This window comes from Melospiza melodia, chromosome W (genome assembly GCF_035770615.1).
Source record: "Melospiza melodia melodia isolate bMelMel2 chromosome W, bMelMel2.pri, whole genome shotgun sequence".
Lineage (NCBI taxonomy): Eukaryota > Metazoa > Chordata > Aves > Passeriformes > Passerellidae > Melospiza > Melospiza melodia.
In genome coordinates, this window is record NC_086225.1 from 2,278,592 (window position 1) to 2,303,870 (window position 25,279).

General features: G+C 42.9%; 1 protein-coding gene across 1 annotated transcript in view; it reads left to right on the forward strand.

Moving 5' to 3' along the window:
• Positions 1-25,279, forward strand: part of LOC134431479 (ras GTPase-activating protein 1-like) — a 126,227-nt gene that overhangs the window by 90,740 nt on the left and 10,208 nt on the right. Inside the window, exons 19-22 of the mRNA XM_063179491.1 lie at positions 351-466; positions 8,001-8,087; positions 13,266-13,333; positions 21,582-21,670. Of these exons, the coding sequence (XP_063035561.1) occupies positions 351-466; positions 8,001-8,087; positions 13,266-13,333; positions 21,582-21,670 (360 nt within the window). The remainder of the gene's footprint in view (positions 1-350; positions 467-8,000; positions 8,088-13,265; positions 13,334-21,581; positions 21,671-25,279) is intronic.

Genomic DNA, 25,279 nt, shown 5'->3' on the forward strand with positions numbered 1-25,279 from the left:
TCTCCTAACTTCTGTTTCACTTGAACTTAATTATGGAAAGGGGAGGGCTGTGTCCTCAGAATACTGGATTAAAAGATGAAAATATACATAGTTAGAAAAAGATGGGTACTTGTGGATAGTGTTAAATGTGCTGTTTAAAGCATAGTGCGCTGGAACTTAAAAACTTTGCTTTTTCACATTAGTTTTCTAGCTAGCCCTTGAAACAGATTTGTAAGTTCTGTATAAGATTTGTACAGGAGTAGAATATTAAATTTATTTTGAAATAGTATTCGGTGTGTAATATTATCAAATTATATATATAGTTCTATTCAAGAGACAAAACTTATGTCTTTTTTTCCTTTTGGTTTTAGTTAAATCCTTCGAAGTTAGAAAAAAATGAAGATGTAAACACTAATTTGGCACATCTACTCAGTATACTTTCAGAATTGGTGGAGAAAATATTCATGGCTGCAGAGATACTGCCTCCGTAAGTTTGCACTCTTCTGTTCAAATTTGTACTTGCAAATTTCTGTCTGTTGTTTACATTGCACCATAAAAATGGTGGTTTATTGGTTTATCTTATACTAATTAGTACTAAGACTAAATTCTTTAGGGCTGTGTTGTGGGTTAGGTTTTTCAGGGAATTTCTTCCCATCTGTCATCTGAAAAAGACCCTGGGAGAAGAAGGGGGTGGCACCTACACGATGAATAGAAGGTGATTGAGTTAACAAAAGAGTGGCTGATGACCCTGGCTGAAGCTGATTCATCAATTGAAGAGCCAAGGAGTAAGCAGTAATACTCAGTCACTCTTGAATAGTTCCATATGGCCTGCAAAAGTCTGGCGGAGAGTGGAGACTGACAGTGGACTAGCGTGGCCTGAATGAAATAATGCCATGGTTTAGTGCTGCCATACTGGACATGAAGGAACTCCAGTATGAGCTGGAGTTGAAGTGGCTGGTCTGTAAATAACTGTATGCTAGAACAGGTATGCCTCCAAAGGGACTGCAGCCCATGGAGAATCCGTGCTGGAGCAGGGGCAAGGCATGGAGTTCATTGTGATGTAAAACTCTATAGCCTGGTCCAAAAGGACCAGGGGTAGAGATTGTAATGGATATGTGATTAAACTGTTGTAACTCGTTATATGATTTGCATGCTAGAAGTTGTACTATAAAAGGAACCACTTGAACTAGTGGCGGATGAGCTTCGCAAAAAGCAGTGCAAGTGCAGCAGTGACACAATCTGAACTGCTTTTGGTGCCAAATGACTCCACACAATGCACTACTTCTCCTGTTCCAAGTGACCACCTTAACAGAGCTCAGGTTACAGACTAAGTGAACTGAATGGACATTTTATGGACACTTTGGGGGGGGGGGGGCTATAGACTAAGGGAATTATATCTGTATGCATACTAAAGGATGGGAAGGAGGGATGGTGGTTAATGAGGATGTACTGGATAGTGTACAACCCAAGTATATTGTGTAAATGGTATGGAAAAAGAGATTGTTATAAATGATCAACCAGAAAGCCAATTTAATAAATGTCAAAGATTTTATTCTCACGACCAAAAGATGGTCTTCAAAAACCACAGTCAAAGAGACAGCATCGAGCCTGGGATTGGCGCTGGGTGAACCTATATCCAACCTCTATCGCATCGGATCCCCCTCTGTTCACGAATGCCGTCTCCAGCGAGGCTGTTTTATACAGTTTTTTATGCCTGAGGCAGAGGTGCCCCGATTTCTTTTGTAACCCCGCATATGGATGAAGGTTTCTTTCACTGTGCAGGGCTGGACAATTGCTGTTTCCTGAGTAGTGGCAGGCTGATATGGGGAAGTCCTGTATTCAGATGTATGTTTCTTGGCGACTTTGGTTATCTTGATTGATGATATCTATAAAGTGATGATCGTCCTTGGGTGTTCCCTGATGGTTCCAGAGGAAGCCCATCTCTGTGCCAGCCACGTGCTTTTATTAGTAAACGAGGCATTGTTTTCCTGCTGCCACCAGGAGTTTTGTAATTCCAATGTGGTAATCTGTCTCCAGGTTGCTCATGTTCAGAGGCTCATTGGATGTTAAATTCTTTTTATAATTTTTATTTTATACATTTTCCCCTTAACCATGAATTACTTTACATTATATATGATGGAGATTATTTTCTTCATAGCAGCCTGAATGGTGTTCTCTTTTTGATTTGTGACTAAAACGGTGTTGATAACAAACTCATGTTTTGGCTGAATAGTGCTCGCACAGTGTTGAGGGTTGTATTTTCTCTCCCCATTCTGCCCTATCCCCCAGTAAGTAGGCTGGACATGGGTAAGAAGTTGGGAGGGAAAACAGCTGGGATGGCTGACCCCAACTGACTAAATGGATATTCCATATGATATGACGTTCTGCTTTGCAATAAAACTGCAGAGAAAGAAAGATGAAGAAGACACATTTTGGAATTACTGCATTTGTCTTCCCAAGTAACCATTATGTATGATGGAGCCCTGCTTTACTGCAGATGGCTGAACACCTGACTGCCAATGGGAAGTAGTGAATTAATTTATTTTGCTTTCCTTGCATGCACAGCTTTTACTTTACCTATTAAACTGTCTTTATGTCAGCTCATGAGTTTTTCTCGCTTTTGCCCTTCTGTACATTTGAAAATGGAACAGAGTTGGGTGGAACTGTTGATCTGCTTGAGGATAGGAAGGCAATGAAGAGGGATCTGGACAGGCTGGATAGATGGGCTGAGGCAAATTGTATGAAGTTCAATAAGGCAAAGTGCCAGGTCCTGCACTTCAGTCGCAACAACCCCAGGCAGTGCAACAGGCTTGGAGTAGCTGGAAAGCTGCCCAATGGAAAAGGACTTGGGAGTGCTTGTTTACAGCCAGCTTAAAATGAGCCAGCATGTGCCCAGGTGGCCAAGAATGCCAATGGCAGCCTGGCTTGTAGCAGAAATAGTGTGGCCAGCAGGACCAGGGAAGTGATTGTTCCTCTGTACTTGATACTGGTGAGGCCACACCTTGAATCCTGGGGTCAGTTTTTGGCCCCTCACTCCAAAAAAGACATTGAGGTGCAGGAGCATGTCCAGAGAAAGGCAACAGAGCTGAGGAAGATGCTGGAGAAGAAGTCCTATGAGGAGTGGCTGAGGGAGCTCAGGTTGTTCAGCCTGGAGAAAAAGAGGCTCCGGAGACCTTATAATTCTCTGTAACTACCTGAAAGGAGGTTGTGGTAAGGTGGGTGTTGGGCTCTTCTCAAAAAGCAAGTGATGAGAGGAAATGGCCTCAAGTTGTGGCAGTGGAGGTTTAGATTGGATATTAGGACAAATTTCTTCCCCAAATGGGTCATAAAGCATTGGAACAGGCTGCCCAGGGAAGTGGTGGAGTCACCATCACTAGAGGTATCTAAAGGCATATAGATGTGTCACTTAAGGATGTGGTTTAATGGTGGACTTGGCAGTATTAGGTTACTGGTTGGACTTGATCTTAGAGTTCTTTTCAAACCTAAATGATTCTGTATGAGAGAAACGACTGCTCACTTTTAAAATTTTAAAAGGTTTGCTAAACCTTAACAAAAATTACAACAAAAGGACTAAGTAAGGAAAAATTTCAGTGCTGGGAGCATCCCCTATTGAATATTTACCAATATAGCCGGACAGGATGTGCCTAAGCTTGTCTGGCCCTTGCTGTGGAACCAAATAGCAGCAACTGTGGTGTTTCACCCCAGAGACACTTTTGGCTAGCTGGATGTTGCAGCTGGGCGCTTGGAGACAAGTCCAGGCATGCAGGAGCTCTGGTGATGGTGGGATGGAGCCTCCTTGAGAGAGAGGGTCCGCTCCTCAGGTTTACCTCTGGAGGAGAAGCTTTAAGGTGATGGTGAAGGAAAGGAGTCGGTTCTGAGGGAGGGTTTCGATCCAGAGCTTTATTCTGGCCCACAGGCCTCTGCATCCAGCAACAGCTCCAACAGAACTCCCTGAGCCACGTGGTTGCTGTTCCTTTTAACCCCGGGGAGAGGGGGAGGGAAGGGGTAGGAAGCCCACTAACCAGGTACAGAGGAGGAGGTCTTAAGGGACAAAGGACACCTGGATGGCCCAATGCCCCCCAGGGGTAGAGGGCATCCTTTGAATCTGCCAATCACTTGACGCCCTTCTGGAATTCCAGGATTGACAGACAGTGCTCGGCAGGGGTCAGGGAGGGGAAAGGAGAGGTGATTGACGCACCTGGGAGGGAATTTTCCCAGGAGGGACCCGGGTTTCTGAGGTAAACCCTGAAATCACAATGCAACAATCACCCCCATATGGTTGGTAACCACGTGGCTGATTCATCCACAAAATGGTTGCTCCACCTTTTATGCCCTTGGTGTTGCAACAGGTAACCCTAGCCCCTCCCAAAGTCTGTCTGTTAACTCTTCGTCACTGTCCATTGGTGTAGACTGCTTTCTTGTAACTTGATTAGAGGTCAAGTGTTGCCATGCTGTGCCTTTTAGTAACCAGCCTGCCCTTTTCCCCAAATGCCCCAACTACCAAGACCATCCCGGGATAACAATGCTGGGGGGAACACTTTGCAGTAACATAACTATACATCTATAAAATTTCTCTTAACATATATATAATGTTCACCCCTTAATTGTGAGAGCAAATCATCTCATTACTCATCTATAACATGTGATTTTGTTATTTTCTCCCCTATCCTGCTGTTATAGATGTATAATGAGATGATTTGATCTTGCAATTAGGGGATAACTATTGTGTGAATATTAAGAAAAGCTTTAGTGATGTATAGTTATGTTATTGTAGTTTAGATGTCCTCTGTTCTCCCCACAGTTCCCTTTTCCCCCCTGTATTGTTGCCATCAGACAGCCTGGGTTGTCTAGGACAGGTAGAAAGAAGGCATGCACATGTCCCTTACCTGGGGCAGTTGGGAATGGAAAAGCTTGTTGCTAAGGGAGTGCAGCATGGCAACACCTGACCTCCAATCAAGTTACAAGAAAGCAGTCTCCACCAATAAATGGCAAAGAAAAGCTGACTGACAGACTTTGCGAGGGGCCAGGGCTGGCTGATGCAACCCCCCCCCCCCCCAGAGGTATAAAAGACTGAGCATCCATCTTGAAGACAAATCAGCCACGTGGTATCCACAAGGGCAGTTCCTAGCGCTGCGAATTTTTGGTTATATAGTCCTTTTGTTGTGTTTTTGTCAAGGTTTAAGAAACCTTTTTAAATTTTCAAAGTGAGCAGTTGTTTCTCACACTGCTGATGGGAAGTGAGCATGCGACTGGGTGGGGGCTTAGCTGCTGGTCATGGTCAACCCATCACAGAACAGCACAGAAAGTTTTGTGTCAGTGATAGCAAGGTTAGTGTTATGGGTTGATGCTGGCCAAATGTCAGCGCACCCATGAATATCGTTTACTAATTTTCCTCTGCTGTAGTTAAGCAGAGGAGGGGGAAAGAAAACTCATGGTGTGAGATAAAGATTAGGAGAAAACACTTTATGGGCAAAACAGGCTCAAAATTTTAAAACATATACAGGAAAAATTCTTAACAGAATTAGAAGAGGATAATGAGAACCAAAAATAAACCTTTAGAATACCTTACCCCCCACCCACCCCAGCCCTTCTTTCTTTCCCACCGACAGCACAGGGAGACAAAATATGGGAATTTAAGTTAGTTTGCCACTTCTTAAGGTCTTTTTTCACTTTGCTTAAGGAGAGGAGTCTCTTTTGCTATGCCATGGGGTCTTTCCTATGGGAAACAGTTTTCTGTGCACTTTTGCGAGGTGGTTTTAATTTTCACAGCTAACAGTCTGCCTGGAACCTGCTTGCAACATGAAGTCCCTCCCATGGCTTGCAGTCTTCCCACAACTGATTTTCATAGGCCATTTAGCTATGGGGTGCAGTTTTTAAGGACAAGCTGTTCTAGACCATAAAAGCAAGGGTCCTCTTTCTTAATCTCTGAAAGCAAGGGTTCTCTTTCTCTCTGTTTAAGCCTCTCACCAGATCACAGCTTTTCAGCATCCACACACTCCAGCACGAGTGCTTTTTTCTCATGGGCCGGAGGTGAATGCTGCATCCCCCCCATGCACTTAATGAATTACAGGGAAACAGTTTGTTCTATTATAGTCCTCATCATGGCTTGCAGAAGAATCTCAGCTCCGATGCTCAGAGCACGTCCTCCTCCCCCTCCTTCTTTTGCACCGATCTTAGTGTCACCATATTTTTCTCCTCACATGTCCTCACTTTTTCCTTTTCTCTGACTCGGGAGAGAATTGGTATCTGTAGGTTCCTTTGTTTTCAAGTTCTATCAATTGAAACAGTTTTTATAGAGCTCTGCAGCGATGAAAGGTTGATCTTGTCTAAGCTCCACAATCGGGGAATTGCTCGCCGTGCTTCTCTCTATTGGTCACACGGTCTCCGCCGGCACTGGGCAAGCCTCGCTGGCTGCCAGCTCCACTCCACGCCTTTTCTTCATGCGGCACACCGAAAAAAGAAAAGCTGCTGCCGCCGCTTTTGTCTTTCTGTCCGCAGCATGGCTGGTTAAAAGCGGCTAAGTAAATAGTCCATTGTGAGCTATTCCGAGAAAGGCGCAGCCGCACGGCGCTGCCCCGGCCCCATGGTTGCTCGCGGCGCTGTAATGGCCCCTCGCAGCATGGCCCGGCGGCCCCCGCTGGAAAGGGACCCTAGCTGGCCCCACCAGGAAGGGGGCCCGGCCTACCCCCCCACCTCTCTGCAGAGAGCTAGAGCACTTCCGCGTTTTTTTTCGTTCTTAAATGCCATCTGAGAGGCGTTTCCAGCTTTTCTAATTGGCTTAGCAGTGTGCCAATTCTGAGAGCTAGCCAGCAATTGGTTTTGCCAGGCACGGAGGAAGCTGCTAGCAGCTCCTCACAGAGAATCACTTCCTTGGCTTTTTCCCTCTTCATCAAAAATCAAATAATATAAAACCAGCATACTTAGTATTAAAAGCTTCATCCTGTTCAGTATATGGTGCATCTCAACATTTTCTGAAATACAACAGAGGGCTCCTATTTTTTTTAATAGGAGAAGACTATTACATAACTAGTTTTAAAAACCTGACCTCTAGTTATGGATGCACAAATTATTATTCATTCAGTTTAAAAGTGGAAAAAAATAAAGGAAAAAAGCCAGCAAACCAAACTTAAAAAAAAAAATTGAAATGCTACCTAGGTGTGAAAACCGCCAATCACTTGTTTTTAAAATTTTAAAAGTTTAATAGTAATAAAATGGTTATAAATATAGTAATACAATTGGAGCAATAATAATTTGGACAATTTGAATTAGGACAATATGAGACAAGTACAAAGAGTTACGGACGTCCGGGTACCTTTTTCAGGGCAGCACAAGCTCGAAAAAGGACCCCCGTTAACAGAGGATTAACCCTTAAAAGTAATAGCCTGTTGCATAGTCATATACTTGATACATGATGCATAAATTCCATTCAAATACAGGATTCTGTCTGGTCAGTGTCAATTTCTTCCTTTGAATCCTAACAGCACCTTCGAGGCGGGAAGAAGTTAGTTTCTTCTGATAAGAAGGCAATAAATTCTTTTTCTCTGAAAGATTTAGGTGTCCTGTGGCTGCTATCTTGCTGCAAGTCCTTTCTTTTAAAAAAATATCTTACATAGCATCGTTTCTATTCTAACAGTTTTTGTAACCTAAAACTATATTTAATACACTACTTAAGAGAATTAATACAGCATTACTTTCTAACACAACACATATAATATTAATTTTAATATTTGCTAAAAGACAATCATGAAATACATGCATTTTTCACACTAGGGAAATAGGAAAAAAGTATTATAAAACATCAAATGCATACATGATTTATCAGAATTTTACCTTCACAAATAGAGTAGTGCATTAGTCAAGGACTTTCTTTGCCATTTGTAAATGGACTGTTATAGCAGATTTCTAATTAAGTTACAGCTTATGTCTGAATTGGAGGAGATTGGACTAGATGCTTTCTGACCAGCTATTTTTACTCATTAAAATTTGTAAATTAAATTATTCATCAGTTATTATTTTTACAGGACATTGAGATATATTTATGGATGCTTGCAGAAGTCTGTTCAAAACAAGTGGCCAGCTAATACGACAATGAGAACAAGAGTTGTTAGGTAAGTTGCTTGTTATTTTATGCTGAAAATAATTTTTTTTTGTCTTATTACTGTCATGCTTCAGTGTGCTTATCAATTTTTTCTTTTAGCGACAACAGTTTTTAGTATTTATATAGATTGCAAGAATAATTAAAATTATTGTGGTACTGGGGCATGATATCTCAAGGATCTGCTAGATTCTTAGTCATGTTGGAGAATTTCTAACTGTCTAGTATAGAGGTCAGTATAGCTATACTTAATAGCTTTGACTTTTAATTTACTTGTATTTTGTTAATTTATTTAATCTAAGATCTTGGGAAAGAGAAGTTTTCTCAAAGTGATAGTTAACCTTTTATATCCTCTAATGATTATGTTCCTGTCATGCCATCTGGGAAGACTGTGCCTTATCCAGGGACTCTTATGTAGTGTGTGTTAATTACTGGAAAAATCTTACACATGCTAAGTGTCCTTTAAAGTGCAGACATAACATGTTAAGGAAACTAATACCTTCTCAGAAAGGTGATTGGACTGTCATTAGATTTCATTGAGGTACTTTCTGCACTGGAATATATAGTTTTCTGCTTCAATGAAGGCTTCCTGTGCTGATCACTTGGAATCAGCATTCATATTGGAAAATGCATACTTTTATGCTGTCCCAGTTTTATTTCACTGCTCCAGCCCAATCATGTTAAAACATTCCAGAGTCTCTTTAAAATGTTGCAAGCTACTGAACCTGACTCCTTTGAACTGGCACTGAGTACAAAAATTCCAGTCTGCATTCATAAATCAATTGAATAAATTGTTCTTTCTTGCACACTACCAGTTGCTAGTGCAGGTAAAAAAAAAACACCTTTTGACAAAAATGAGGTCTTGACACTTGCTCTAAACGTTACTGGAGATTTAAAGGTTTCAAAGCCACATCTTTTCTACATTTACATTACCTTTTTTTTTTTTTTTTCAAGCCTAGCTTTCTAATAGACCTTATATCTGGCACTGATCTGGTTTACTGAGGTTAATCTCCCATTGAACAGTGTCTTCCAGATGATTTGTCATTGGCTCTTGTTTATCACTGTGGCTGGAGACAGAAATGAAGATATGGGAACCCTTCCTTTCTCAGAGTTTCAGTTAATGTTAGTGTACTTAGTACAGTACCTTCCATACTTATTTTCCTGTCATTTAGTGTTCCTAACAATAGTGACTCAAGATTTTAATGAAGAAAAATCTTCAGTAAAGTGCCTACCAACAGTGTTCTGCCGGAGTTTTGCCTTCAAATTGAGGCTGCTCTCATCAAAAGTGTTTGGGCTAGTCTATTGCAAGCGTATAGAACTTAGAAGCAAATACCATGTCTCTTCCTGTTTCTTCCCATCTCCAGAGAGCACCATGTGGCTTTCCTTAAGTGATACAGCTTACACTGAGAATTTTTCTGGGATCTCTGCTGGGTACTATAAATATTGGGTTCCTTTCTCTTTTCATAAGTGGATACTTGTGACTTGTCTCTAGAGTAGAGTTTTGTGGGGATTTTTGCAGCCTCCAGTGAAGAATGTTATCTTTTACTGCACTGGTTTTGGTCCAGGAATAATTACATATTCAAAGACAGGTGGATAGTTTTTAAGTGCCTGGGTAGCTTGTTTTCTGTAAAATTCAGAAAGTACTGCCATTTCTGTTTCTTTGTAAAAGACCATACATAGGTATTGACTTATTCCTAATTTAGTCAGCTTGACTAGTGTAAGAAGCAGCAAATTTTCTGTCTGCAAGGTCCATCTTGGGTTCATACCTCAACTGTCCTTAGACCATTTGTTGTTGTTTGAAGCTGGCCCAATGCCAGGTACCCACAAGAGTCACTCGTTCGCCCTCCCCTTCCACAGCTGGGCAGAGGAGAGAAAAAAAAATGAAAAAAGGGTTCATGAATGAGATAAGGACTGGGAGAAAACATTGCAAGGGTAGAACAGGCTCAACTTAAGGTTGCAAAGTGAATTTATTACTAACAGAATCGGGGAGGATAATGAGAAATAAAATAAGCCCTTTAAACATGTTTTCCCCCAGACCCTCCCTCCTTCCCACCAACAGCACAGGGAGACAGGGCATGCAGATTTTGGTCAGTTCACCACTGAGATTTTCTGCTGCTCTGGGAGAGGAGTCCTTCCCCTGTGAGGCCATGGGGTCCCTCCTATGGGAGACAGTTCTCTGTGAACTTCTCTGGCATGGGTCCACTCTCACAACCAACACTCCTACTGCACCTGCTGCAATATGAATTCCCCCCACGGGCAAACAGTCCTCCCAGAACTGCTGCAACATGGGTCTCTCTTTGCCCAGGGTGCAGTCCTCCAAGGACAGGCTGCTCCAGCCTGGAAGCAAGGGCCCCCTCTCTCCACTGGGTCTTCCACTGGAGCACAGCCTCCTCCAGGCATTCACCTGCTCTGGCATGGGTGCCTCCCCCACGGGCTGCGGGTAGATCTCTGCATCCCCCGTGGATCCCCATGCGCTGCAGGGGGACAACCTGCTTCACCATGGTCTTCACCACGGCCTGCAGAGGAATCTCGGCTCCAGCACCTGGAGCACCTCCTACCCCTCCTTTGTCACTGACCTTGGTGTTGCCATGTAGTTTTCCTTCACCTGTTCCTACCTCCTCCTCTTCTCTGACTTGAAGAAAAACTGCGTGTACTTTGTTTTGATTTTCTTCCTAAATATGTCATCACAGAGGCATAACCAACCTCTCTAATTGTCCCAGTTTTGTCCAGCAGCATGTCCATCTTTAGAGCCATCAGGGACTGGCTCTACTGGCCATGGTGGAAGCTTCCAGCAGCTTCTCACAGGACCCATCTCTCTGTGGCCCCCCCACTACCAAAAACCAGGCTGTGCAAAACCAATACACCATCTATAGGAGAAATTGATGTTCATGCCATGACTTCAAAATTATTTACTTCCTCATAGCTTTAAATTCATCTCATAGAAAATATTTTTGTTTCACACTGGGCCAGGAGTGTTTTGTCAACCCATAATACATGGTTCTTGGACAAACAGCAGACTTCTATAACAGTATATATTGGAATTCAAGTGTGTTGGACACATGAAAGGTTTGTTAGCCTCACTACTACGTGTCACTTTCAATTAATAATGAACAATGCCATCACTGTATACTTATAAGCAAGGTAATGCAAGGTCGACTTCCACTCTTTTGTAAGAGGTCAAACTTTGGTATTGCTGTAGTGAAAAGCAGTTGGCTGGTAGTGTCCATGCACTCTGAACAAAATGAGAGGTGAGTTAGATTGCTTTAGTTGGTCCATATGTTGTTTCATTTTATAGCAGTCTTCCAGAATTATGGTTAACCTGAAATGGATATTTTATTTTATTTTATTTTATTTTATTTTATTTTATTTTATTTTATTTTATTTTATTTTATTTTATGTTATGTTATTTTAATTTTGCTTTAACTGTCAACAGAAAGTTAGATTTTTCTCATGCTAAACTGAAGGACAATTGTGGTTTGGCACTGGCCAGACACCAGGCACCCGTGAAAGCTGCTCACTCACCCTCCCCTGCAACTGGACAGAGGAGGGAAAATATTGTGAGGGGTTCATGAGTTGAGACAAGGACCATGAGAAAACACTCATCAATTACCATCAAGGGCAAAACAGGCTCAACTTAGAGATATAAAGTGAATTTATTACTAACAAAATCAGAGCAGGATAATGAGAAGTAAAATAAGCCCTTCAAAACATCTTTCCTTCCCCTCCAACCCCTCCTTCCTTCCCACTGACTGCACAGGGAGGCAGGGAGTGGAGTTTTGGGCAGTTTATCACCTGTGCTTTCTCTCACTGCTCAGGGAGAGGAGTCATTCCCCTGCTGTGCCGTGGGGTCCCTTCCACAGTAGACAGTTCTCCCCGAACTTCTCCAACGTGGCTCCATCTCAATAGTAACAGTCCTCCCAAAACTAATGCAACATGAGTACATCCCACAGACAGCAGTATGCCTCAAACTGCTGCAGTGTGAGTCACTCTTCGACAGGGTGCAGTCCTTCAACAACAGGCTGCTCCAGCCTGGGAGTAGGGCCCCTCTCTCCACGGATCTCCCACTGGATCACAGCCTCCTCGAGGCATTCACCTGCTCCGGTGTGGGCTCCTCTGCCATGGGCTACAGGTGGATCTCTGCATCCCCCAGGGATCCCCATGGGCTGCAGGGGGACAGCCTGCTTCACCGTGGTCCTCACCACAGCCTGCAGAGGAATTTTGGCTTCAGTTCCTGGAGCACCTCCTCCCCCTCCTTCTGCAATGACCTTGGTGTCTGCAGAGTTGTTCTTCTCACATGTTCTCACCTCCTCCTCTTCTCAGCTAGAATTAAAACAGCACCACAAAGTTTGTTTAGATTTCTTCTTAAATATGTCATCACAGTGGCATTACCACCACCTCTGATTGGCCCAGCCTTGGCCAGCAGCATGTCTATCTTTGGATCCATCAGGGACTGGCTCTGCCTTACATGGTAGAAGCTTCAAGCAGCTTCTCACAGAAGCCACCTCTGTGGTGCCCCTGCTACCAAGAACCGGACTGTGCAAAACCAACACAACAATTTAGGTTTCTGTTTAATAAGTTCCTAGTTCTGCAGTCAAACTGAGTATTTTCCCCTAGCTTTCTAGATTGTCTGGATAGCAGCAGTTACTTCTGTGAAGAAAGTAGCTGATCCAGTATTATTCTTCTCAGATACTGTCATACTATTATTAGGAGATGGATTGGTTCAAGCTGAACTAAGGCCATATTGCTGCCAAAAGAGAGGTTCCATTGTTACTGTGCACTCTTGCTCTCCTTATGTTGGCTTGGGGAAATGAGTGGCTGTAGGATGAATTACTTGTGGTAGTAGACAGTGTAACACTTGTAGGAGGCAGGAGATGAAGTGCTCCTCCTTTTTAAAGGCAATGTGGTCTTAGACTGCAGATTTCAGTATGGCTTTACAGTTAAGCTTTTCCCAGGTACTTTCAGAAGTGCAACTTTATTGAGAAATCAATATGTCTGGTTTTATTTTGTTTTTTGTCATAGTTGAAATCATAACAAGACATTTTTAATTAATAAACATGGAGCACAGGCTGGTTATCATGTCACAAAGATTTCCACACTGACTTAAATGCCTGAAGACTACATAATTTTACAATAATTTTATCATAGATTTAATATTGAGCAAAATATAAATTCTCTTTTTTTCCCATTTCAGTGGCTTTGTTTTTCTTCGACTGATTTGTCCTGCTATCCTGAACCCAAGGATGTTTAATATCATCTCAGGTGACTATGCTTCAGACTGAATTCATACTTTATATAATAATAGGCATAAACTTGCTTTAGTGCCTAATTTAGCAAAATATTAAGTAATTAGAACACTGCAAAATCATGTTAATCATATCAATGAATTTACTTACTCCCTAAGGCAGCCAGCATAGAGCTCTCACGCTTAAAGATTAGACAATGTTTATTCCCAATGTCTTGTTGTAAAGTAAAACAAAAACAAAAAAACAACAAAAACAAAGAGAAGGTGAATGTTAAAGTGTTTCATAAAGAAAACTGTTTTGGGTTAACCCTGTTTGGCAGATAAAGCATCACAGTCACTTGCTCACTTTCTTCTTCACCCTCAGTAGAATGGGAGAAGAGGAAAGAAAAAATAAAAAGAGGAAAATTTGGGGCTCAAGATAAAACAAAAAAAAAAATTTAAATGTTTACTTATTAAAGGATAAATTTAATAGAACTAAACAAGTGATGCAAAGGCAATCATACTACCTCCCATGTGTAGACTGATGCCCAGCCAATTCCTGAATAAAAGATGGCTGACACCCATAAAACCTCCCTCTTTTCCCTTGTATTGCTGAGCATGGCTTTAAATGCCTGCCCTGTTCTGTCTAATCCCAGCCTATTGTTCACCCTCAGTCTATTCATTGCGGGGGAGCAGAGTGAAAAACAGAGGCAGTCCTGATGCTGTATAAACATCATTTGGCAAAAGCTATAATATTAATCTGCTATCAGTACTATTTGGGTCAAAAATCTAAAACTGCTCCTTATGAGCTGCCCTTGAAGAAAATCAACTCTGTCCTAGCCAGGCCCATTACAAAAGCATGATCCTGGGTTTTGATGCTCTTTTTGTAGAGTGCATCTCTATCAGTAGATAAAGCAGTGACAGGGATTATTCCCGTTTGCTAGAACAGGATTGCAAAATTGCAGTACTGATCTGCAGTACAGTTCTGGATGATAATAGATAGCATTCTCCTAAACGGTTCTTAGATGTGCTTTGGATGTTGACATGCATAAGGGATCATATCTAAAAGTTGGCATGGGGCTTTGTTGTGAATGATGTGGGCATAGATTATTCCACTGCAGTTGGCTTAAGTACCTAGAATTGTTTCTGAGCATTTTAACTTATGGATGTAGTTGAGGTCTTAGAGATGCAACAGCTAGTATGTATGTCACTGTTGTACCAGACATAAGGCTGTGTTGATGGAATTCCATGTTTTAAGTTTTGCTGTATTCCTTTGTGGTGGGTAGACCTTTACTGGATGCCAGGCACCCACCAAAGCCTCTCTATAACTCCCCCTTATTAGCTGGACAGGGGAGAGAAAATATAACTGAAAGGCTGATGAGTTGAGACCAGGATAGGGAGATCATTCAGCAATTACTGTCATGGTCAAAACAGACTCAACTTAGGGAAATTGAAGTAATATATTACCAATCAAATCAGAGTAGGGTAATGAGAAATAAAACCAAATCTTAAAACACCTTCCCTCTACCCCTTCCTTCTTCCCAGGCTCAACTTCACTCCTGTGCTGGTTTTGGCTGGGGTAGAGTTTGTTTTCTTCCCAGTGGCTGATATGAGGCTGTGTTTTGAATTTGTATTGAACACAGTGTTGATAATACAGAGATATTTTTGCTGTTGCTGAGCAGTGCTTACACACAGCCGAAGCCTTTTCTGCTTTTCATACTGCCACACTGGTGAGGAAGTTGGGGGTGCATGGGAGGTTGGGAGGAGACACAGTTGGGACAGGTGACCCAAACTGACCAAAGGGATATTTTAGACCATATGACATCATGCTCAGTATATAAATCTGAGGGAAGAAGGAAGAAGGGAGGGGATGTTTGGAGTGATGGCATTTGTGTTTCAAAAGTAACCGTTGCACATGATGGAGCCCTGCTCTCTGGAGATGGCTGAGCACCTGCCTGCCCATGGGAAGGGATGAATGAATTCCTTGTTTTGTTTTGCTTGTATGCATGGCTTTGGCTTTCCCTATTAAATGGTCTTTTTTTCAACTCACAAGTTTTCAAACTTTTTAACCTTCTGATTTTCTCCACAATCCCACTGGTGGGGCCAGTGAGCGAGGATGTGTGGGGCTTGGCTGCTGGCTGGGGTGAAACCACAACAACTCCCTATTTTCTCTTCCCCCTGCCTCCCAGTGGCACAGGGGAATGGAGGTTGTGGTCAGTCCATCACATTTTCTCTGCCATTCCTCAGGAGGACTCCTCACACTCTTCCCCTGTTCCAGCATAGAAACCTTCCCATGGGAGGTTATTATCTCCTATTAACTTTAGCCAGGTACCCCTCAATAGCTCGTTTTGCTAAAACCAAAAGACCCAAAGCAGTACATCTTGAGGAAGGTCTCTGCCAATCCTCAAGAGCCCCAATGACTCCCCCCATGGAGTTGTTTTAATATGTGAAGGGTCAAAGCTCCTGGCATCCGCTGTTTACTGTCCATTGTAATACTCCCCTTTTTCTTTTGCTCCACCACTTTTAATTATCTCCAACTCCTCTGATGGAAAAGATACCACCACCAACTCCACCCTCCCCCTAGCAACAGCTGAGCCACTGGGAGCAAAGGGAGGATCCCAGAGACCTCTGGCAGAAGTGCTGCTTTCTGAACCTCTCCATTGGCCAGTAGATTACCTATTGCCTCTTCTGAGTACCCTGCCTAATATCCCCTAACATGTATTATTTCTACCTCTTGGTAAAATCACCACCTCCAACAGGCAAGTAATTGAGCTCTCATGAGCGAACTTTTTTCCCCTGCAAGTTAACAGACCTCTTTCCTGACAGTTTTCCAAACGCATGGACCACCCCATATGCATATTTTGAATCTGTAAATATATTCACCACCTTTCCTTGATACAATTTTCGGGCTTTTATTAAGGCATACAATTCTGTGGTCTGTGCAGACCATGTGCATGGTAGCTTCCCCTCTTATTCCCCTCCTTTTACTATAGCATATCCAGTAATTTATTTTCCTCCTATTACTCTTGAAGATCCATCAATAAACTCCTTTCCCTCATTTGGCCGAGAGATATCCTGTAAATCTTCCCTAGCTCAGGTCTGGAGATCTGTTACCTGGATACAGTCACGAGTTTCCTTTCGGTCTCCTTCTTCTGTACCAGTTAAACAGGAGGCTGGGTTAAACCCTTCCCTGCTTCTAAATTCTAAATACTCCTGTTCTATTAAACAGGTTTCATACTGTAACAGCCTAGTGCTGGTCATCCATTTAGAACTTGATGCCAGACTTTAACAATCTTGCCATCAGTTGCCATCAAAGCTGTGGCTGCACAATTCTGCACACAACAGAGCCACAGTTACCCTTAGAGCAAACAATGGGGCCATCCCCTCACCGATGGGCCAAACATTTTAGCACTAGAATTCCTTTGGCACGGCCTTGTTTAACATCCACACACAGTTCCAATTCCTTTTATGAGTCTGGCTAATGTTTTGCTGTCTTTCTGGTGTCCATACCACAACACTGGGGCTATCTGGATTTAAAAAGTCACAGAATAAAAAGTCCTTAATCCAGGTCCTGCAATACCCTATTAATCCTAAAAATTGTCACAGCTCCCCTTCAGTCCTGGGCAATGGCACCTCCAAGATTCCCTGAACCCTTTCTGGGCCAACACACCACAAGCCTTCAGTCAAAAGAGGCCTCAAACATTCAACCTTTCACTCCATCACCTATGCCCTCCCTTCAGACACTCCAAGATCCCATCCTCCAGCCACAAAATTAAGTAATTTCAGTGTGGCTTCCCCTACCACCTCCTCCCATTCTCCTCATAAGAGCAAGTCCTTCACATACTGCGATAACCTAATTCCCAAGGACGGAGTAAAATATTTTAATAATAAGACCAGTGCTTCCATGTATCCCTGTGGAAAGATCATCCATGTCTTTATTATTTTCCCTTCTCCCCTTTGTTCCCACTCAAAGGCAAAATACTGTTTACTATGCTTTGTAAGTGGGCATCCCCAGAAAGTATCTTTTAAATCAAGTACTGAATAGTAGCAGTGTGAGGAGGAAACCTTGTTCAGGATGGTATAAGGATCTGGGACCATGGAGTGCCTGAGTTTAGTAGTCTCATTATTCTCACATCCTGCACCATTCTATAGGTTCCATCTGATTTCATAACTGACAGGATAGAAATGTTATAGGGAAACCTAACATACATGGCTCCAAAAGACCCGCCTTTAACAGGAACTCAATAACAGGCTGTAACCCCTTCCTTTCCCTGAAATAGGGTATTACCTCTTAGACACCACTTGTCCTGGTTGCCTCAGAGTAATTTGGAGAGGCTCCATATCCAGTTTTCCATATTTCCCTGGGACTGACAACACTTCTGGGTTCATTTTAGCATAAGCTTTATCAGATAATTTACACAGTGTCACAACAGCCCTAGCCTCCCCATCAACCTTCACAACACTAACCCACATTCCCAACTGTTATAAATGACTCAAACCCCAAGTGGGAATGAGTTATAAAACTTTTATTGAGAACTAATAAAAATAATTCACGAAGCGAAAGGGACAGCACTGGGAGTGTGGCCAGCCACCAGAGGCTCATTCACAAAATGGCGGCTCCACCTTTTATACCCTTGGTGTTGCATCAGCCAAATACATATTCATAAGCAGTCATACATATTCAAACATCTTCCTTCTATATCCCTAGCCCCTCCCAAAGCCTGCCAGTTGACTCTTCTTTGCCATCAATTGGTGGAGACCTTCTTGCAACTTGATTGGAGGTGAGGTGGTGTCATGCCAAGTCCCCCCAGCAACAAGCTTCCCCCATTCTCAGATGCCTCATGCAAGGGGCATGTGTACACACCCTCCCTCCACATGTCTCTGACAACCCTGACGACTAGGGTTGTCTGGTGGCAACAATACAGAGGGGAGAAGAGAGGATTAAAGGGAGGACAAAAAGGGGTCCAAAAACAACCTACAACAACAGTCACACATCAAAAGAACTTTAATCCTTAACAAAGCTTCTTGTAACATACATAATATCCATTCCTCATATGTGAGAGCCAATTACCGCACCACCCATCTATAACAAAACTCAGTCATCAAATACCCTCCTAGCAAACCACAACCACAACTATGAACAAACAGAAACTCATGCTTTTCAAACCCATCTCACACATTGAACAATAATGGTTGAATAAAAAGCACTGGCTCATCTTTCCCACTTACTCCCTGAATTATCAAAAAAACCCTCTTTGGCATAAAATTCAAAGTAGACAGAGAGGCTCCCGTGTCTACTAGGAAACACATTTCTCGGTTCAGACCCACCCTGCATGTTAGCAAGGGTTCCAGTGTGGTGAGCCCCCAGTACAATAGGAGATCCTGGCACCCTTAACAATCCATTTCTAATGTTCTCTCTTTTTTTTTTTTTTTTTTTACAAATGGCACATTGATTAAAAACTGTGCCATTATCCTTGCCTGTACCTTTACCTTTTCCTCATCCCTTCTTACATATACCTGATGTGCCTTTCCAACCAACTCCTGCAAGGGCCCACTCTGCCACCTCTGCAACCCATGCTCCCATTCCCTGTGGGCTCTCACCCTCCCACAACTGCAAAACTGCAAAATCACTCACCTCCCTGGGGACCCAAACAAAATCTGTTCTTATATCAGGCCAGGCTTTGGTGACGGATTGTATCTCATGGTGTACACCAAAGACAGTCACTCTACCTTACACCGTACACCACAGTCCTTGTCCTGCTGCAGTGTCCAGATGCATCCCCTCAGCACACTCGTCCAGGTCCCTGGTCCACTCTCCCAGCACCAGAGGCTCTGTAAAGCACCAGGTCCCAGCAGGTGGGCAGTGCCACAGGGACAGGCAGGCGGACAAGATGTCCTGCAACCTCATAGGGGCCAGAGGGCCACTACAACCCCTGCCTGCAGGGTTGGTGGCATCAGATGTCACCTGGTGCTGAGCCCTCGCTCCCCCACAGCTTCGGCCCGGCCCCACACCTCCCCACAGGCCCCCAGCCCATGCTCCTGGTCCCACACTTCTGTGCCTGGCCTCGGCACTCTTCACCATAGAGAAACCCCCTTAAGTCCTAAGTAGTAAGCAGACAAATGCAAATCCTTCACCCTGGCTCCCTAATGATCAGGGGAGAGGTGGGGGGTGTAGGAACAATACCTCCCTGCCTTCCCTATCTTGGAAGCCAAGACTACAAAAGACCTGCAGCCGGCCCTATATTAGATTGCAAATTTTGAAGATAAGGCAGAGAACTCCCCTTACTGCACCCTCTGGGCATCCATGTCCTTAACTACCTCTGGGAGAATGTGCAAACCATCTCAACATTCTGCCAAATGGCCCTTTGGAGGTATTTTGCGATCGCCATCCCTATAGTCGAGACCCTTTCTCATCTTTCCTTTACAACCCCTTCTAGGCATCCTGCCATGTTTTACTCCTCAAAGTTTCCATTGTACTCACCCGTGACATTTCCAGCAGTCCTTTCCTGTGGGCTCTTCATGGACCCCCCTGGTCAGCCTCTCATCTGTCTCCTGGACAGTCTCAGGAATCCAATCAATTGCCCAGTGCTGGCCAGCGTCAAAGGGAACCGGTCACCTAAAAAGCGGGTGAGGTGCGCCTCCAGCTCTTCTTGCCATGTGCCGGTCCCAGATGTTGGAAGGATCCCGGACAAGAGCTCCCATCTTGTACGGAAAATCACACTATGAAAAAGCAGTGTCCATAAAGGAGACAGAGGAGTCCTGCAACTTTATTCGAATAAAGGGAGAGAGTCCACTGGTGCTCATGCCTGTGGGGTTTTCTCTCTTGATGTTTTAGAGGACTCAGCCTCCTTTTATCCCAAACTCCCAGCCACATGTTGCCCTCTTCCTTTCCCCATTGGCTGAGGTACTAGGAAAGTACAGCCTTCATGAACCACCTATGACATATTTCCCCTTGAACCTGTCATTTTCCTCACAAGTTCAGAAACTCAGGCTTGTGCAGACCCACTTGTCTGTTTCAGGAGTCAAACTGTCTGGGTTCTGTAACAAACCTGTGGCTTGAAGTTGGTAGAGACATTAAGACCCATTTCAAAGACATTAACACCCATACCTTCACCCATGGAATTGTTTGTAAAGACATTAGCACACATCTTTCCTATAATTTCTTTATTATTTATATAATCTTCAGATTATATTATTTTCTAATTTGGGGACTGCATTGAGACCACTGTTTCTTCAGCTGTAAATTATGTTGTTATCCATATATTTGTGTAATCCCTTTTAAGCTTATCTGTAAGTGTTAGTCCTGTTTAGAAGTCCAGATAATATTCTTGACTTTCACTAAGGTAAGTTTATGGGCTTTATATAGGGTTGTTAGAACTTTTCATTTAAAAAACCCAAAAAAACCCAAACCAAAACAAACAAAGTGGTCTCTTTTTCTTTTGGAGCAAAGTTTTTAACATACTTCCTTGCTGTAATGGGGCAACCTGAGAAGCTGCATTTCACAATCTGAAGCTGTTTCGGAGCAGATTTTGCAACACCTTTGCTGCTTGATGGGTTGTTAGTCTGCCGCTTGTCAACTCGCAGGAGCTCATGCTCATCCTGGGCTTTGGAGAATTTCACAGTACCATCACTGCTACTGCCTGCCCTGTGCCAAGGAGTGGTTGGACGTGCTCTCCTGTTTTGGGGGGAGTGTTCTGGAACTGCAGAGGCTTGGTTGCTGTGTTGTTTTACTTTGTTCTCTCTCAACTGTGTGATCCATAGTAGGTGGCTTCTCTGCCATCTTGTCTTGGTCCCCTGGGCCAATGGGCTGCCACAGTGGCCTCCATCTTAGGAGGAGGAGGCTTCTCTGCTACCTTGTTTTCTCTGTTCCTGGGGGAAGCATGTGACTCAGCACCTTTGTATCTAGTGGTTATTGCTGTTATCTTTGTTGTTGCTGTTTTATCTTTAGTAAACTGTTATTTTTTCACCTATATCTTCTCCCATTCATCTCTCCTTATTGATGAAAGCGAAGTGGTTAAAACTAAGGGGAGGTAATTCACTTTGGAGTCTTCACCCTATAAATTGTCTTAAATTAAGTGTCAGATATGCATATTGATGTTTATTGTGGACATAATTACTAAAACACCAAAAGTTTACTTGATCATGAGAATTTTTTCACATGCAGTTCTCTTAGAGCATTTAAAGTATTGAATTCCATGATAACAAATTGTGGAAGAGAATTTTCTTGTGACTACTGGAGGTTTTAAATTAAATGGTCAGTAACTTTCTACTTTCTGTTCCTATCAGATTCTCCTTCCCCTACTGCTGCAAGAACCCTGATGCTGGTTGCCAAGTCTGTGCAGAATTTAGCAAATCTGGTTGAATTTGGAGCTAAGGTGAATATAATTTTACACAGAATGGTCTAGAAGATTGACATGTTCATGTTAACAGAAACAGATTTTGTCTGTGTTAGTCTTATGCAAATCTTGATGTGTGACCTGGGTGTCTTATCAGCAAGGAAGCTTTATTCCTGCATTTTTTTTTCTATCCTCTTTAGTTGGAGCTCAACAGGGTATTGTTTTAACCTAGTATGGCTAGTATGGGTGATTTAGAAAGAGGAGTCAATAATTTCACAATGAGTCATCTAGAAACTTATGTGAATGATTTGGTACTTACCATAAAGATTTTCAGTCTGGAAGTATGAACAACAGCAGCAACATGCTAAAATAACTGATAAATTTATGGCCATGCTAGTAAGCATTATAGAGTGATGTAACCATATTTTTATGCTATGAGATCAGATAAACTCAGACATTAATTTCAAATACAACAGTGGAAGTATGTGAACTCTTTTTTTCTTTTTGTCGATGTCAAAAAGGGTAGTAGTCATACTCTAGAATTCATAGAATCATAGAATATCTCAAGTTGGAAAGGATCCATAATGATCATTAAGTCCAACTCCATGCTCCCTGCAGGACTACTTAAAAGTAAATCATATGACTAAGGGTATCACCTATATTGTCCTTGAAGTGATAGGCTTGGTGCCATGACTGCTTTCTTGGGGAGGCTGTACTAGTGACTGACCACCCTCTCAGTTAAGAATGTTTTCCTAAAGTTCAATTTGAACTACCTGTGACGCAACTTCATTCCATTTTCTCATGTCCTATTGGTAGTCACCAGAGAGAAGAGATCAGCATCTCACTGCTCCCCTTGAGGAAGTTGTAGACTATGATGAGCTCACCCCTCAGCCTTTTCTAAGCTGAACAAACCAAGTGACCTCAGCCGCTTTTGCCTTCAAGGTCTTTCAATGTCTTGGTTACCCTCCTCTGGACATCCTCTAATAGTTTGATGTCCTTTTTATATTGAGGCACCCAAAACTGCACACAGTACTTGAGGTGGGACCATACCAGTTCAGAGCAGAGCAGGACAATCACCTCCCTTGACCAACTGGTGATGCTCTGCCTGATGCACCCTGGGACACAGTTGGCCCTCCTGAGTGCCAGGGCACTGCAGATTCATATTCAACTTGCCCTCAGCCAGGACCCCAGGTCCCTTTCTGTGAGACTGCTCTCCAACCTTTTGTCTCCCAATTTGTATGTATAGCAAAGATTACCCCATCCCAGGTGCAGAATCCAGCACCTGCCCTTTTAAATTTCATGTGCTTGGTGATTGCCCAGCTCTCTAGTCTATCCAGATCAGTCTGTAAGGCCTCTCTACCCTTGATGGAGTCCACAGCTCCTCCTGCTTTATCATCAGCAAACCTAATGTATGTTTGATTCCTATGTCCAGTTCATTTATTAAAACATTAAAGACCACTGTCCCTAAAATTGAGCCCTGGGGAACCTCACTGATGACTGACTGCCAGCCTGATTTCACTATAACCCCATTTACTATGATCCTTTGAACCTGGCCTATTAGGCAATTGCTCATCTAATGTATTATGGACTTTTCTAGCTGTGTGCTGGACATTTTATCCAGAAAGATACTGTGAGAGACAGTATCAAAAGCTTTGCTAAAATCCAAAACCACCATGTTTACTGTCTTCCCCTAGTCAAAAAGATGAGTGTTAGAGTTGGAAAAGTGGGAGAGGAGAGGCAGGCAGCCATCTCTCCACAAAGAAAACATTTATGTGATGCTAGAATGAGTAAATTTTCTTTAGGAATCTCCATATCAAAAAGACAACTGAGAAATGCTAGAGTAGAAAGCTGTGATTAGAAAAAATCTATTCAAGAAGTATGAATCATTTGCCTGAAGTAGATGATGGGAGTCTTTTTGCATTTCCATTGATTATTTCATGTCAAAATGGGGAAACATCTTTCAGTAATATTGTTATGTCTCTGTACAGAACCTTGAAATACATTCCACATCCATGTTGTTTTATATACTATATGTCCAGGCCCAGAGAGTGGTGGTGAACAGTGCTGCATCCAGCAGGCGGCCAGTCACCAGTGGTACCCCTGAGGGGTCTGTACTGGGACCAGTTCTGTTTTATATCTTTATTGATGACATGGATGAGGGGATTGAGTCTTTCATTAGTAAGTTTGCAGATGACACTAAGCTAGGATCATGTGTCAATCTCTTGGAAGGTAGGAGGGCTCTACAGAGAGACTTGAAACGGTTGAATGGATGGGCAGAGTCTAACAGGATGAAGTTCAATAAATCCAAGTGCCGAGTCCTGCATTTTGGCCACAATAATCTCCTGCAACAATATAGGCTGGGGACAGTGTATCTGGACAGTGCTCAGGCAAGAAAAGGACCTGGGGGTGCTTATGGACAGCCAAGTGAACATGAGCCAGCAGTGTGCCCTGGTGGCCAAGAAGGCCAATGGCATCCTGGCCTGTATCAGGAATAGTGTGGCCAGCAGGAGCAGGGAGATCATCCTTGCCCTATACTTGGCACTGGTGAGGCCACACCTTGAGTACTGTGTCCAGTTCTTGGCCGCTCAGTTTAGGAAGGCTGTTGAGACACTTGAGCACGTCCAGAGGAAGGCAACTAGGTTGGTGAGGGGCTTGGAACACAAGCCCTATGAGGAATGGCTGAGGGAGCTGGGGTTGTTAAGCCTGGAGAAGAGGAGACTCCAAGGTGACCTTATTACTCTCTACAACTTCCTGAAAGGTGGTTGTAGTGAGGTGGGCGTTGGTCTCTTTCACCAGACAGCAACTGACAGAACAAGAGGACACAGTCTCAAGCTGCATCAAGGGAAATATAGGTTGGATATTAGGAAAAAGTTTTTTACAGAAAGGGTGATAAAGTTCTGGAATGGTCTGCCTGGGGAGGTGGTGGAATCACCATCCCTAGACGTGTTTAAGATAAGAATGGATGTGGAACTCGGTGCCATGATTTAGTTGAGGTGTTAGGGCATGGGTTGGACTCAATGATCTTTAATGTCTCTTCCAACCTAGTCATTCTGTGAATTCTGTAATTTTGTAGTAATACACTTTCAAATTGAGACCAATTAGGACTGAACTTCCAGCCTGGATATAGAGTATTTTAATTTAGAAACATGTTAACAACTACCAACCTGAGGCTCACACACACACACACACACACACACACACACACACTTTTTCTTTACTTATTCTTTAGACTGGTGTTTTCTGTTGTTACAGCATTTTGAAAAACCTCTTTTATTTGTACTTGTTCTCATACTGCTTGACATAATTTTGTAAATTAGTTTTACAAGTTTCCTTTAAAAGCCTCAGCTTTTACTAAACTTTCTATTGCATCACTAAAAGAATAGCAGCAACAATTGGCCTGTTCTGGTTCCCAAGTCACAACATGGTTGAACAATAAAAATCTGTTGACTTAAATATAATAAAAGAAATTTCAGGCTGCCATTATAATGCCATTTGTCTGACACTCACAACTTGGAATGTACACATTAATGAAAGAACAAAACGGAGGGTAATTATGTCCTGATGTTGATGCTGCTGATGTTGTTACCTCTGAAAGTTTTTATTTTATAGCTGCAATGAAAAAAGTCTATTTTCACTATTTCAGAAATG